Genomic DNA, 15856 nt, shown 5'->3' on the forward strand with positions numbered 1-15856 from the left:
GGGAGGCCCTGGAAGGACCCAGCCAGGTGGAGAGGTCCGGGTGCAGGTCTGGCTGCCCTCGGCATGCTGAAAGGTTGGGGCCCGTGGCTGGGGCAGAGAGCCCCGAGTTGGCACCAGCAGACACGACCTCCAGCCCTGCCTCCGCCCCGTCCTGCAGATACATGCCGTCGCCCCCCCTTGGCGTGGTGTTCTCCAGCTGTCACGTGTGGCCTGCGCGTGTCGCCCTGACTTAGGCGTCTAGTGGCCACTGACAGAGAAAAGGGGAGGCCAGCAGTGGGGCCAGCCTCCACCCCACGACGCACTCTCGTGGAGTCCAGCAGCCTCCCGTCCCGCGTGCGCTCTGCCCACTGGGCTCCCTGAGGGACGGGAAGCCTGGGAAGGGAGCGCAGCTGCTAGGAGGGGCCGCTCTTTCCCACGCTTCGCCCCACCCACAGCCCTGCCTGGTCCAGACCGTCACCCTGTGCCCTCTCCTCCCCGCTAAGGCAACTGGAGTCCCTTGCCCAGCACAGCCCTGACTTCCCAAAGCCCCCAGGGAACAGGACGTCATCCATCATCTCTCCCCGGCCCCCTCCCTGCTCCCGCCGGCACGGCCCCCACGCAGCTGTCCGCACCCCGGCCTGGGGCGTCCCGAGCTCGCCCGGGCAGCCCCTTCCTTGGCCTCTGTCCCCTCTGCCAGGACAACTCCTGCTCAGCGCTACCCCAGGAAGCCCTCCCTGCCTCGGCTGGCCCAGGGCCCTCGCGTCACTGGACTGGACTGTCCACCCCGCCCTCCCCTAGGACGCACGCTCCAGGAGAGATGCGCTCTGTGGGCTCCACCCCTGCGAGTCGGGGCGCAGCACGGAGCGGAGGGCCAGTGAGTGACAGCGAGCAAGCGGAGGGCGGCTGCGGGCCCCCCCTCCCTGCTGGACCCAGGTCCAAGCCTGCCTGGCCCAGTCAGGGGCTCACGCGGTGGCTGCAGGTCAGCACGGCAGCCCGGCATTGGTCCCCAAGGCTACCCTAAGCCCATCTCAAGCAAATCAGGGTCAGATATTTGTCCTCACTCCCTCTGAGCCGGCCAACTCGTCCCAAGCAGAGAGGGCCCCACCAGCTCCAGCCGGGGGCCAGGCCAGGGGCAGACACGGCCACACCCGGCCCAGCGGCCGGAAGGCCAGGCGGCCCTCTCCGTGGTCCGCGCCCTCCAGGAAGGCAGCAGACACCGACAGACCCATCCTGCCCTTCTGAGAATAAGGGAGAAGCCGCAGAGCTTCCTGCAGGGGCAGCTGGGGTGCCGCACACCCTGGGAACAGGGAGACACAGCAACGTCGGCACCCACTGCAGCGAGACCCAGCTGGTGGGCACTGCTCCTGGCCGCCCCTCACCCCTGCCCTCTCACTTCACTGCTGAGCGGTGGGCAGAAGCCCCGGCCGCGCTCTCGGCGGCGCGGTTGGGGGAGGGGGTGGTGCAGACTAGGGGGAGGCGGGACCTCCCACCCTGGGCATGCGGCCCGCAACCCCTTCCTCTCCCCTCCCCCATAGCAGCCCGCCTGGGCGCAGAGAAGACCCTGCGGGCCTGCCCCTCCCGGGCGCGGGCAGGGGCCGGAGGGGCGGCGGGCTGTCCCCTCACACTGACTTACTTGGTGCCGGCTGGCTCCGGCCAGGAGCTCGCTGGCCGCCTCTGCGTGCGAGGACGCAGCCTCAAGGCCGGCTTCAATACTATCTGCAAATCAAGACAACAGAAGCAATTATAGAGTGGAGACCCTGAGGTCGCCCAGGGCCGTGCGGACGGGGCGTGGACGGCATCTGCCCCCCGGTGATCACTCCAGGCACAAGCGGGGAGTCCAGCCTCCAGAGAACAGAGGCTGCAGCGAGGGGGCACCGGTCGGCCCCCTGGCGTGGGCGCTGGCCGGCCTGAGCTGTCCGGACAGAGAGCCCAGGAGTGCCTGTCCCCTGGAGCCACGGCAGCCCACTCGGGAAAGAGTGAGGCCCGGCTCTGCAATGACTGCACGCTCACAGTCACCGTGAAGACGGCGAGACGGCCTGGGAACACCCTCCTCCGCACTCGGCCCTGGACGTCAGCAAGTGCACTAAGCGGCCGGTCCTGACAACACTGAGGGGCTGAGTGCGGACCAGGACTTCAGGCAGGGGCCGGCTGGGCGCGTCCACGCAGCCCCCCAGAGGTGCCAGCCCCACAGCACACCTGAGCCGCCCTGACGAGGCCCGGGGCCGCCCTTGCACGCCAGGAGACTCCCCTCCGCGACGCCCTTGGTAAAAAGGCAGCATCACAGAAAACAGGGGCCAGATCCATCCTTGCCCCGCTGTGGCTGCACAGCCCAGCTGGAGGGCACGCAGGGCAGGGGTGAGTCAGGACCGCGGTGCTTGACCCCAGCAGGAACCGGGTTTGCACCCAGCTGAGAACCAGGGCGATTCTCTATGCTGTTTTCTCTCCTCCCAAAGGGAAGGACCGCCCAGACGATCAGGGAGTGGGCACGGCCATGGGCACGGCCCTCAGCAGGGACCAGGCGCAGAGGTGCATCAAGTACATTCTTGTAGGAAAACAGGACAAGCCTCCAAATTCATGCATTTTGGTGAGTACTCCAGAGGCGGAAACGGCTAAATGCCCACGTCTCCCTGGAGAGCTGCGCTCCCGGGCGCCACCCAGGCCCAGGCAGGGACCGTTCCCATAAACGCAGGTGCCGCCCAGGCACCAAGTCCCCTGGGCCCCGGGCTGAGCAGGGGGCGTCTTCCCTGCCTGTGGTGCCCTCCCTGAAGCCTGAGTCCGGCCGCTCCATGGGGAGCCCCATCAGGAGGGGCACAGGCAGGGCCACAGGCCCCCGGGCTCCCCCCCAGTCCCCGCGGCAGGTGCTCAGCGGGGGCTGCCCTGGAGGCCTCTGCTCTGGGGGTCTCCGGGGCACCCAGACTCTGGGTCAGGCCCCCCGGGACCAAAGAGAAGCCCCTCAGCACCACTCCCCCAAACATGGACAGAGCCACAGGCACGCCGGGGGCGGGTGGCCTGCACTCTGCCAGCCAGCCGTCCGCAGCCCTGCAGCCGGACCCTGCCCAAGCCCCAGGCCAGAACTGACCCAGAGGCAGGAGCCAGTGGGGCTGGGCCTCGAGCCACCCCCAAACCAGGCGTGGCAGCCACTCCCCTGCTTGGTCTCAGCCCACCGGAGCGGAGAGTGGGTGTCCTGCCCCTACCCCTCTCTCTCACTCATTCAGCAAACCTCTCTGAGTCAGCACTGTGCCAGCCGATGCCAAGAGGAGCTCGCTGCCAGCGTACCGTCCCGACGGAGGAGAGCCGGGGGCCACGGGGCCCGGGAGAGGGGCCGCCGGCCCACCAGAGCAGGCAGGGGCGTCTGCGCCAGGCTGGGCCTCGTGACCGAGGAGCGTGCCGAGCGCCGCACCCGGGGGCCACCAGGAGAAACACAGCCACCAAGCTCCTGCCTTGATCCGGGGCTGGGAACTCGCGGGACGGGTCTCAACACCCAGGGCCACACCCGTGCCACCTGCTGCCAGCCCCCCTCGGCCCTTAGAGTGTGCCCACCCTGCAGCACCCCAAAACCAGGTCTGGCTCTGCCTGTGGGGGAGCAGGTGGCCTCCCGAACTAGGCCCCTCCCCACGGTCCAGCCCAGGGCACGGCCGTGTCCTGGGTCTGCGTGCATCTCTGATCCGCCCAGCCCTGCTTGGTGCAGACCCCCACTAGAAGGTCTGCTGGGGCCTCTGCTGGGGCGTCTGTGGCCCCTGCTCGTCCCCACGAGGCTGAATCCTGCCGCCCACTCTGCAGCCCTCAGGAGGGAGCTGGTCCTGCTTCTGCCATCGTCTCCAAAGTCCTTCCAGCAGCTCCCCAGGAAGGGGTGAGGCAAGGGTCCGGTGGAGCTCAGCTTGGAGCTGTGGGTGGAGCCATTACGCGCAGACAGAAGGCAGCCCGGCGAAGGGCACCCCTGACGGACACTGAGAGGCGCCTCGAGGAGGAGGAGGAAAACGGGTGCGGGGAGGAGATGCTGAGGCGCCCCGGAGGGCCCGGCCCGCCCTCCACACCAGGCTCAGAAACTTCTGCAAAGCTGGCCTCGGCGGTGGGCCCTGGGAGGCTGCGAGCCCCAGACACTGCCCTGGCCTGTTCTGGGGGCTGAGTGACCCAGGGAGAAGGGACCCCACTCCGAGAGCCCAAGAGGGCGTCAGGAGGTGAGCTCACCTGCCCTGCCTGCACCACGCCCAAGACAGGGCACGGCAGGGGCAGGGAGGTGAGCTGAGCCGGGCCAGTGATGGAGGAAACGGTGCCGGCCTCCCACGAGCACCCGAGCGATTCACTTTCCGAGGTCTCGGAGGCCCCGCGGAGGCCCTGTCATGTGGGGCGACCCCAGATGGACCTGGCTCTGAGCCTCAGCTCCTTCACGCCCAGGACTGGCCTGGAGCCTCGGTCTCCCCAGCAGACGCACAGGGGCCTCAGCTCTCCCCGTGGTTCTTGCTCGAAGCTCCGTGCAGGCTGTTGAGGGTCCACTTACTCGGCAGGGCCTCGGCGGGCTGGCCCTCGCCGGCGGGGCCGGGGGCCGTGAAGGTCTCAGCCACCATGCGCTCGACGGGCGTGAGGACGGGGCCGGGGGCCCGGGGGCGCTCGGCCAGCTTCCTGCGCACCACCCCTCGCAGGTCCCGCCACTTGTGCTTGACGTCGCCCAGGTCGCGGCGGCAGTAGCCCAGCGCGTTCACCGCCTGCAGGATGCGGCTCCACACGCGGTGCTTCCGGGCGGGTGGGCCCCGCAGAGCCCCGAACAGCAGCGGGTAGTGGCGCGTCACCCTCTGCACCAGCACCTCGGTCTCCTGCGGGCTGAAGTTGGGCTTCCGCGTCTTGGTGCGTGAGTGGGAGCCCGGCCGCAGGGGCGCACAGCCCGGCCCGGGCAGCAGGGCCACCACGGCCGGCTCGGGGCTGGAGCTGCGCCGGCACACGGCCTTGCCGCTGCTGGACCCTGGAAAGGCACCAGAGGCTCAGGGCGGGCGGAGGCCAACAGGCGCCTGGCAGCAGATGGGACGGGCCGTGGAGAGCAGAGCCCCCGACCCCGGCTCGTGGCCCCGGGTCTCCACTGCACCCCGTAGAGGGGACGGTGGCCCCAGACCGACAACCATCATCGCAGGGACACCCATAACAGCACGCAGCACGCAGCGGGGGCCCGTCTGGGCCCAGGTGCCCATCCCCTCTGCCGGGCCCCAACCAGGGTCACAGCAGGTGAGCCCTCACCACCTCCCCGCCCGGGACACAGCCCCTCCCGATCAGTGATGGGGCTCAGTGACCATCCGGGTGACACCTGGGTGTCCATCTGGAGCGTAAAAGTCTCCTGCACACCCAGACGAGACGGCAGCCAGAGCGAGGTGAGGGAGGACGTGGAGACAGACGGGGCCCTGGGGAGACGGGCGGCCCCGCCAGAGCAGGGTCCTGCGGGAACCCAGGCTCTGCAGCTGAGCGAGGGGCCTGAGGCGGCGCAGCCCGACTCTCTCCAGTCGCTCTGTTCCTGGGGGTGCAGCACACCCCGAGGAAGGCAGCCGGGCCGCCCGCTGGGGAGCAGGGCATGCATGGGCCTCAGCACCTCGCCGGCGCCCAGGCCTGAGAGGCGGGAGGCTACTCAGAGCCAGGGGACCCCAGTGAGGCAACGACTCGGCAGGGGAAAGGGTGAGGGTGGGGGGCAGCCCTGGGCCGTGGCTGGGTGCTGACTGCTGGCCGAGTGGCTCGGGGTGCCCCGAGCCGCCTTGCTCTTCCAGGCCAGGGGCTGTGAGTACCCCCTCCCCGACCTCCCCGCTGCCCAGGGCAGCCGGGCACTCAGGGCAGCAGCAGGAAAGCCTTAAGGCCACAGCAGGTGGCAGGCCAGGCTGGGTGGGGCCGAGGCCCTCACGTTGGGGAGACTGGGAAACAGCAGGGACGTCAGCTCCCCCCTCACAGCCCTGTAACCCACCACGTACGTTTCCTGGGAAGCGGCTCCCGGCTGCACACCCCCAGCAGTCTCCGTGGGGGGACCCACTGCAGCCCATCCCCCGCCCAGGACAGCTTGTCCTCCCCCTGGGGAGTCCCTGGCTGGGGAGGAAGGCCCGGGGCGGGGGGGCGGGGGCAGGCAGGCCAGGGCTCTTCCAAGAGCAGAACGGGTGGGCCAGCCTCTTGCGTGAAACTCCTCAGGCCCGGCCTTCCCGAGGGGCTGGGGGCGACCTGAGGAGGTGGGGAGGGAATGCGGCAGACGCCCAGACCTCCAAACCTGCCCGGGCCTTGCCGTCTGCCCGCGCCTGGGGGAACGGGCAGGTGGCTGGGTGGATGGCATGGGTACCCACCGATGGCCTCTCCTTGCTCTGACACCATGGAGGCCAAGTCCTTGATGATCTGGTTCACATCCAACAGGTCACTCTGTGGAAACAAGATGGCAGCCATTAGGTCAAGGGCACGGCCACCAAGAGTGCTAAGTGAGAGGCAAGGACCAGAACAAGCCCAGGGTCACCCCGCAAGTCAGAGACATTGCTGGGATCTGAAACACTGTCTCCTGACCCCGAGGCCAAACCCCATGCTGAGGATCCCAGGGCTGCGCGCTCCCTTGCCGTGTACAGAGGACCCTGGAAGGCTGCAGTCTAGTCTAGTGCAGGGCTGTGGCCCCAGCACTGTCCTGCAGGCCTGACTGAAGGGGGAAGGAGGCTGAGAGCAGAGGGCACAGTCTGCACCTCCCACAGGCCTGTCAGTCCTGCAGGCACCTCACTCCTCATTCCCTCCTGGGGGGGCTCCTTGACAGAGGGTCCACTTTTCCTTCTCTGTACACTCGGCACCTAGCGTGGGCCAGCACACGTGGGTGGGTGGTGGGTGGATGGATGGATAGACGATGGATGGATGGTGGTGGGTGGGTGGATGGACGGTAGCCCCACTGCTGTCTAAAGAATGAGTAACTTTGTGAAGCTAGTGAATGGGGTAAGAAGCAGAACTGAGCCCAGGAAACTCTGGGGTACCTCCCGCCCTGCATGTCACGCTGGCCTCTTGCATCTTCCGTGCCGCCCACCTCTATCCTAACTCCACTTTGCCCAGCAACAGTACCAGTGATGCTGGTGAGGGGTGTGGCCACAGACCACCTGCCTGGGGTGGTGCCAGGGGCACCTCACACACGGCACCTTCACACCTGGCAGCACCTGTGAAGGGAGGTCACAGCACCCACCTGACAATGGAGGCTGCGGGGCCCGGAAAGGTGTGTGCCCTCCCGGGCCTCACAGAAAGGGGGAGGGCTGGGATGGGCACCGATGCCCGCTGACTTGAAGCCCTCTCCCTGCAGGAGACGGCTCCTCCACCGGCCAGCCAGGTGACCCTGCGCAAAGCCACTCACCTCGGAGCCAGGTTCCCCCACCTACCACTGGGCAAATCCAAACCTCCTCCTCCCTCAGTGCCCAGCGCCTGGCCAGGGTAGAGCCAGAGGGAAGGTTCCTTCACGCCCGTGAGACGGCGGGGAGCGTTCACAGCCCGCCCCTGCCCCTGCCACCCTGCAGCTCACGCGGAGCCTGGACTGACTTCCACAAGGCTCATTTCACCCCACTGCAAAATATCACCAGGAGACTCATCCCCTTTTTAGGAGTGCTCTGGGAGATGAAGCAATTAGCCTGATCTTAAACCAACACGTACTATCAACTGCAATTCCACCACGGGGCTCACACACGGCGGAGGCGGCGGCTCTGCTGGGACGGGGCCCACGGCCGGGAAGGTGGTGGTGAGCGTGGGGCCTCGAGTGGCCTTGGCCTGGGCCCATTTCCGGGATCCGCATCCCCACGGCTCTCCCTGGCTGAGGCCACTGGGGGGGAGGCCAAGCTTAGGCGCCACCCTAAGGTCCAGACCTCAAGGTCACACGCGACAGCGGCGGGCTCAGCCAGGCCTCAGGCAGACAGACACACCTCTTCACACTTCCAGGTTCCCGTCCCAAGGCCACCAGACCACCAACCTTGACCTCGGCCCCTGAGCTTGCCCGGTGGGCCGCGGACAGAAGTCTCTCTCGCACAGGCTGGCCTGGGGGCCCTGAGCCTGACCGTGGGTGCACTTGGACTCGGGGGCTCAGAGGAGCTTTTCTAGGGCACACAGCCTCCCATGCTGTGTGAGGGCACCGCTGGTACCCCCACTTCACAGACGGGGAAATCGTCACCAGAGGTTAAGGGACTTGCCCCGGGACACGCAGCTGGGGAATACCGGCACCCGCGTTCACGCCTGCCCGGCCCCCCTTCCCTGGGTCACCGCCGGGAGCGGGGCAGCCCCGGCAGTCGGGACACCTGATCAGCACCCAGGGGTGGCGGGTGCTCCCAGGGACGTCTGGTGCCACAGCCACTGGCACCGGCAGACTTAATGTGCACGCGCTGGACCCCTTCCCGTGGGCACAGGGATGGAGCCTCGCAAGGGAGAGGACAGGGAGGGGGTGGCTGAGCAGGGGCCTGGGAGCGAGCCCACCGCCCCTGGAGCACGAGCAGCCGTGCGTCGCCGCGGCCTGGCCTCGGCGGGACACACGGCTGCTGCAGCAGCACTGACCCCGAGAACCCAGGACAGCCCGGGTGGAACACGGGGTCCCCGGTCCGGCTCACGTTCTGGGCTTCAGGAGAGGCCCCCACAGAGATGCAGCAGCCAACGCAAGCCCCCAAATGCTGCAAACACGCAGGTGCAGGGGCTGCCGACCAGCTCTGCACACGGCCGTCTCCACCAGGGCCTTGTCTCCTCCCCACGCGACCTTTCTGTAGCGAGCAGCCCTCCGAACACGGTCAGGGCTGTGGCCAAGGACGCCGGCCCGGAGCGGCAATGACCCGGTCCGCTGGCGTGAGCTGAGACGCACCCAGAGCGCCGGGCACACAGGCCAGCAGCACCGAGGAGGCTGAGCCTCACGCAGGCGACCCGCCCGGACTGCGCTCCAAGGGCACCCGCATCTCACCCTCCAGAAGCTCATCATCACGGCTGCCTCCTGGGAGGTCTCCACTCGCTGCGGTCTGGGGAGTCGATGTAACCTTTGACACGGACACCCTCCTTCATTCCCAGCCTCCCTCTTTTTAAGACGCCTGAGACTCCGGCCGCTGACCGTCGCCACCGCTCGGCTGGCGTTGAGGAGCGCCTCCAGCCCCACGTCTTCTGCAGACTGTCCTGGGGCCCTGCTTCGCCCTCAGACCCATGACCCTCCGAGCTGTTCGGCGATGAATAAACCCCTCGCTTGGAAGAGACGCTCAGGCTGGGCTCCTGGCGACGCTCCGTGCTCCAGGGACGGCTTTCTGCAGAGACCCTTCCCCACGTGACGCAGACCTGACTCGCCCAGGACGAGGCTGGGCCCGGACCCCTAATTCCCTCTCTGCCTCACACAAGATGAACCGAACCACTCATCCCGCGACCCGCTGGGGCAGGAGGCGTGCTGGCCAAGTGTCAGCCCAGCTCCTTTCCATGGCCTGCGCCCCCCGCGGATGCCCCAGCCCAGCCCCTCCGGCTCGGCGCACTCCCTTGCAGACGAGAAGCCAGTCCCGACTCCCAGGTGTTTGCACGTCGTACAGCACAGCGTCCTCCTCGCTCAAGAGCCCCCCACTCCCTGGAACAATCCTTCTGAATAAAGATCTTACCCACTCAAAAAAGAAGGAAGCCGCGTGGGGGGGATAAGAGGAGCGAGGGTGTCCAGGGCCACCCGCTCCAGCGGGTCTCCACCAGCTTGGTGGCCAAGGGAGCGAGGATGGGAGCAGGGGACACTGCCCCAGCACCAGGCTGACCCCCGACCTCGGGCCACCGTGAGGGGCTCAGCAGGGTGCGCCCCCCCCCCCCCACCACGCAGAACCAGACGGACCACGGGAAAAGGGTGGCAGGCAAGCCTGGGGCCACAGACCCCTCCTGGACTCCCAGGCAGAAGCCTCCTATGTGACCTCAGAGAACGGACCAGACTGGCTCCGAGGGGCTGCTCAGAGCATGGGGACCCCAGGATCCCAGCTCCCAGCCAGATGAGCCTGTGGGCACACAGCCTCCAGCCCCCCTGCAAGGTCTGGGGCGGGGAGCCCCACGCGCACGTCCCTAGTAATGTGGAGCAGGTGTGACCCTGGCTGCCCGGGGTCTGCGGCCCCACCCCAGCCCCAGGCCTCTGGCCGGTGGGGGAGTCTGTGGGCTAGCGCCTCCTCCTCGTCCAGGATCACTCACGGCTGCTGGGACGTGCTGGCTGGGGGTAGACCTGATGACGGGCCAGGAGAGGGCGGGCCCAGGGGAGGGGGCAGCACACAGAGCGGCAGTATCTGGGCACAGGCGACCGGCACGGATGGCTGTCCCTCCGGTCACCGTGCTGGGCACCTGAGCAGGCCTGGGCTCCCGATGGAGGATGCCAAGGGCAAATGAGGGGGCTGTGCCAGAGATCTGGGCCCCACCAGGAGCTGGGGTAGGAGCCGAGCTCCAGGCAGAAGTCCAGGACTCAGTCCCCGGGGTGTGACCTCAAGGCCTGGCTGGTCACAGGGGCCATGCTGGGAGCCCAGAAGCCCCCCAGGGCTGCCCTAGGATGGAGCCCCCGGGGCAGCCCCAGCCACGACGCACGAGGGCGGCACTGGGAGCCATGTGCCCAGGCGTGGGCACCAGAGAGCGGGAGAGACTATAAAGCACCTTAACTTAGTAAATGTTTAAAGCAGGCAATTATTTTCCTGATGGCTTCTAAAACTAGAACTCATTAAAAGCTCTCACGGAATCTTCTCTCTTTTTACTGGCGCTGAGGAATAACAACCTTGCATAGGACATAATAAAACCTCGTGTGTGTGTGTGTGTGTGTGTGTGTGTGTGTGTGTGTGTGTGTGTGTGTGTGTGTGTGTGTGTGTGTGTGTGTGTGTGTGTCCTCCACCTTTAAAAGCAAAAGGAAAGAAAATGCCGCTGCACTTTTCTCTATCACGCAATCTCTTCTCGTAATTAGGATCTTGGCAACCATCCACCTACAGAGACGCGGTCCCAGTTCACGGAATAGCCAAACTTTATTTATCGATTTATTCCCATGTTTATAGCTAGATATTGGCCAGATCAACAACCCCCCACCCTCTGGCCGCACAATGCCAGCTACGGGCAGGGTGGCTGAGGCCCCACACGCTCTGCTCAGCCTGGAGGCCCTTCCTGGCCCCTCTCTACCCCAGCCTGCTCCCTCCTCGGCCTGCCAGGTAGCCATGGCAACAGAGCAGCTGGTGAGCACAGAGCTCTGCACCTGGGTCAGGTGACACAGCAGCTCAGGAGGGGAACAGGTAGCGCCAGGCCTCACAGGTGAGATCAGGTGAGCTGGGCTTGGCACAAGGAGCCGGTGAAGACATGGCACACAGGCCGCGGGCAGAGCTGGCTGGGAGGCAACATGTGAGTCGGCCAGACCCATGCCTGGCAAGCCCGTTCCATGCTGGCAGTGGCTGGGGGCACGTGCCCGTCTCATTCGAACTCCTCCCGACCCCCTGGGGAGACCAGGCACCGCCCTGCCCTCCAGACAGGAGGAGCCCACCTCAACCAGAGTTCAGAGACCGGCCATGGGCAGGCGGAGCTGGGCCTCGTGGGCTGGCTCCTGGGCTCCGCCAACCCCTCGTGGGGCGATCTCAGTGCCCTGCTGCAACCTCCTCATCTGGGGAAGGTGTCAGAGCATCACGGTCGGGATAGCCCCGCTCTCAAGTCAGGCGGCTGGGCTCCGGTCCCGGCTCTGCCACACGCAAGCCGTGCGGCCTGTGGCCCGGCCAGGTGGCGACTCCGCCAAGGCTCCACCTCATCTCTGGCCAAGCTGGAGCGCCGCGCTGCTCACGTTCACAGGGCTTTTGTGTGGGCTGACGAGAAGCTGCGTGTAAATAAAGGCAGCAGAGCCCTTTTATTAGAACACAAATCTTCTGCGGAGTCCCAACACGTACAACTTTTCACCCATTCACCTGCCATCCACTCAACCCTGTCCATCTACCCACCCATCCCCCACCCATGCCCCTACCATCCATCTATCTACCCACCCCTCCATCCCCCATCCCCTTGATTGTTCCAGAGAGAGTCACTGAGTGCCCAGACAGTGTCGTGCACCCTCTGGGGCGCCAGGACTAAAACAGACGAAAATCCCTGCCTCCATGGGGCTTACATTCTCCTGGAAGAAGAGAAATAATAACGAGGTGTATGTTAGACAATGCAGAGGACAACTGAAATTTTAGACAGGCAACATCTAAGTCAAAACCTGAAAATAAAAGGAAACAAGTTGCTGGAGTGTCTGGAGGAACAAGGGTCCAGGCTCGGGACGGGGGTGGGGCTGGAGGGACGCACTGGCCCGGTCCTGGCACTGCGACCTCGGCCGCACTCAGGGAGGAGGGACAGGGCAGCCCACTTCGGGGGCAACGAGGAGCCCAGGTCTGGGAGGTGGGACCAAACTGCCCCCAGGCTGGAGAGGGCCGCCCCACCGAGAACCTGGGAGGACGTGGGCCCAGAGCTGGCCAGGGGGCAGCAGGAGCACGGGGGTGTGGAGGCACCCCTGGCAGAGGCGAGGGGCAGCCGTGCAGGGACAAAGCAGGGGTCACCCGTTAGCACTTGGGCAGCAGGGAGGGCCCTGAGGGTCCATGAAGACCACCGGCCGCAGCTATAGGGACGGCAGGCAAGCCACTGGCCAGAGGGAGACTGGGGCTCTGAGGGCGGCCTTGTCTCCAGAAGAGGAAGCTCTGGAGGCCTTGCCTCCGCCCTCTGGGAGGATGGGCTCCCGGGAAAGGGGCCCCGGCGGAGGGCTGGGCACTTGAGGGAGTGTGGTGGGGACCTGCAGGCACCCCTCCTGCCCCTCGGGAGAGGCCTCGCCCTGTCTCCCAGCCCCCAGCTCAGCCTGCAGCCCCAGGGGTCACCACAGTGGCACCCAGGGATGCCCCACATTCCAGTCCGCCAAGCACCCCGCAGCCCATTATCTGAGAGTCCCCCATTTCTGACCGCCCCACAGGACTAAGAAACAGGCTCAGAGAGGGGACCTGAGGCTGGAAGGGATGCGAGGGGGGGCCCGCTGGGAGAGCCGGCTCTCCTCAGGCTGGCCACAGCCTTGCTGTGTGTCTGAAGGGACCCCAGCCCTGCTTTCGGGACCCCACATGCTCAGTTACAGAAGGCACAGGGTGGAGGGTTCACGGCCACTGAGAATGGGCAGTGGGCACCCAGCCCTGCAGGCCAGACTCCAGAGGAGGGAGGGCCGAGGCCCTGGAGGACGCAGGGCTCTGGCACAGCTGCAGGTGGGGATACAGGCCGTCGAGGGGCAGAGGACAGGCCTGGGGACAGAGCTGCCGCTGGCCGACAGTGGGGAGGGGCAGCAGCTCCTGGACACTACTTCACCGGGAGCCCAGACACCTCCTGACGCCCACCGATCCCGCCGCTGCCTGCCCACTCCCAGCCTCACGCCGCTGCCCGAACCCACGTACAGCTCACACTCCATAACGAGATGGACGTTCCCTCTCCTCTCTGCTCCAAACAGGGCCACTGGCCAGGAGGCTGCGAGCCGCCACCTCTGCCCCAGCAGCACCCCTCCCCGACCCTCGGGGTCCTGGGAGGTTTGGGGCCCCTGAGGCCTGACCCACCTGGAACCAGTGTCAGGGAGGTGCCCTCAGCTGGGAAGCCAGAGACCAGCCGCCTCCAAAGCAGGGCGGGGGGAAGGAGCCCGAGAGGGGAGCCAAGGGCTGGCAGGGGGTGCATGGTGCCGCAGGTGCCCTCTCGTCGGAGGGACCCGCCCCGCAGACCAGGCTCCTGTATGCTCGGAGCTCCCCTCGGCCTGGCACGGCCCTCCTGATGCGCCCCACCTGGGTGCGGCCAGGGCTCAGACCACCTGGGTCCCAGCCGTGTGGCGTGCCTGTGGGGAAGCGGGTACCGACATCCTGGCTCCACGGGATCACGTGCCAGGGACACGTGTGCCCTGGGTTGGCGCGGCTCCCCTTCGTGATGAGCCACTCTGCCCTCTGGAGCCACGAGGTGCCCCCCTATCCAGAGGGGTCTCCTGCACTCTGGGAGCCCGCAGGCCAAGCACAGCCGTCCTTCGGGCAGGGAGCCAGCTACTGGAACCCCAGGCACACAGCTCTCCATCGCCAGGGCCGCCTCTAGAGCTCCAGGCAGAGGGCAGAGCAGGGGAGGGGCGGCAGCCAGCAGTACCCGGATCTGGGAAGGGGCTTCCGGGCGGCAGGAGCCACAGGAGCAGCAGGTGAGGCGCATTCTGGGCATCACAGGAGCCCAGGGGTGGGGAGGAGGGTGTCTGCGGGGTAACAGGGAAGAGAGCAGTGGGGGCCATCTCATCGTGCCCACAAATGGGGAGCCCCCAAAGGGTCTTAAAGGACATTCTGTGCTGCCAGAGGACGGGCTGCCCGAGGAGGTTGGGTGGAGGTCTTTACGGCGCCCCCAGGGCAGGATGCCCTCGCTCGAAACCTAACTGAGCAGGTCCAGGGGCCACTGAGCCAGGGAAGGGCCCAGAACCACTGCGGGAGGCCCTGGCAGCCCTCAGTCTCCTGCCCACTCACCACCTGATCCCTGGCCAGCAAGCCAAGGTGCCGGTCGCCCCTGACAGCCCTCCATGGGCCATCTGAAATGGCAGGGCCCCGAGAAGGAGGCTCCTCCCTGACCCACCCATTTCACAGATGAAATGACCGAGGCGAGAGGCAGGCCCAAGGTCACCCAGCCAGTTAGTGGAGACTTGGGTCTAAAGCCAGGAAAAGGCACCCCAGGCTGGCATTTTATTTTGTCCCATAAGGTGACTCGGGGAGGGGGAGGAGAGCAGGGACAGAGACGCTGAGTGGACCCATCAGCTCCACACCCTCCGCGCCAGGCTGCTCGGCGCCCAGCAGCCACCCCGGAAATGCCCATCATGGACCAGAAAGCAGAAAGAGAAGATTATGAAGGAATCGGATGTGATTAACCTGTTGTCGGGACTTTAATTCCACCTTCTGGGCCTCCGTTTCCCCATCCGTCCACACCCCCTACCCCCCACCTAACAGGTAAGTCCTTCAAGGCAGAACAGGGCCTCAAAGGGGCTCCCTGGGACCACAAGTCTCACTCCAGTAACACTGTGAACGCATAAACCCATGCAAGTCCAAAAGCCCCCCGGAATGTGGGGGGCAGTAGGGGGGGTACGGTAAGGAGTTTCCACACGGAACCAGTCTGCAGCCTGCCAAGGTGAGAAATGCCACGTGTGTCTTCCTGAGGCTGTTCCCACAGTCCCCTTCCCAGAGCACCGGCCCACTCACCACAGCCCAGCCCCCGACAGGCCATGCAGATCTGGACAAACAAGCCCCAAGAAACCTAAGCAGCGGGGTTCTGGCCGTCTCTGCTGCCGAGACTGAGTCTCGGCACCTTCCCAACAAGTCCTGTTAGAGATGTGCTGTCACCAGGACAGATGCAAACCTGGGGGAGGGCTTTTTAAACGCTAATGACAATTTTCGTTTGTCTTTCCCACCTCCAAAGACCCTGAAGTGGGGGAGGGAGGGTTGCAGGGAGGGAGGAAGGGATGCAGGGAGGTGTGGTGCCCAAGACCAGTGATGCTGACTCCCCGTCCCACGCCATCACCCTCTGGCCAGCACCTGCTTCGTACCCACACCACCCACGCTGCAGATGAGGAAACAAGCTAGTCAGTGAGGCTGGCCTCAGGCCCCGCCCACGGCCCCCCAGGAAGCTCCAGCCTGGCTCTGAGGGCCACAGACAAGACATTGAATTCAGGCTGGCCCTGCATCAACCGAGGTCCTGGTCGGCCCAGAGCCCCACTCCTCTCCCACCAGCCCGTGCCCCTCCATCTTGGCTAAATGACAGCAGTGGCCTCCACGTGGGGCCCCCTCACCCCCGGTAAAGCCCACCCCCTGCCTGTACTCACCACTCGCACGAGGAGGGGCTGGCGGTACCTGGGCCCTCTGCTCCCCCGAACCCCGGCTGGGGGCCTCTGCGTGAGCACAGAGCTGTGCAT

General features: G+C 66.3%; 1 protein-coding gene across 2 annotated transcripts in view; it reads right to left on the reverse strand.

Moving 5' to 3' along the window:
- The window catches only part of TSNARE1 (t-SNARE domain containing 1), a 79880-nt gene that overhangs the window by 1439 nt on the left and 62585 nt on the right, over positions 1-15856 (reverse strand). Inside the window, exons 10-11 of one of the 2 annotated variants that reach the window (XM_059995256.1) lie at positions 6282-6354; positions 1613-1695 (exon numbers count right to left, since the gene is read on the reverse strand). In XM_059995256.1, coding sequence (XP_059851239.1) covers positions 1613-1695; positions 6282-6354 — 156 coding nt within the window. Of the gene's footprint in view, positions 1-1612; positions 1696-6281; positions 6355-11176; positions 11756-15856 lie in introns of those variants that run through there. The other variant, XM_059995257.1, reaches the window with a different exon arrangement.

The sequence above is a fragment of the Delphinus delphis genome, chromosome 17 (assembly GCF_949987515.2).
Source record: "Delphinus delphis chromosome 17, mDelDel1.2, whole genome shotgun sequence".
Lineage (NCBI taxonomy): Eukaryota > Metazoa > Chordata > Mammalia > Artiodactyla > Delphinidae > Delphinus > Delphinus delphis.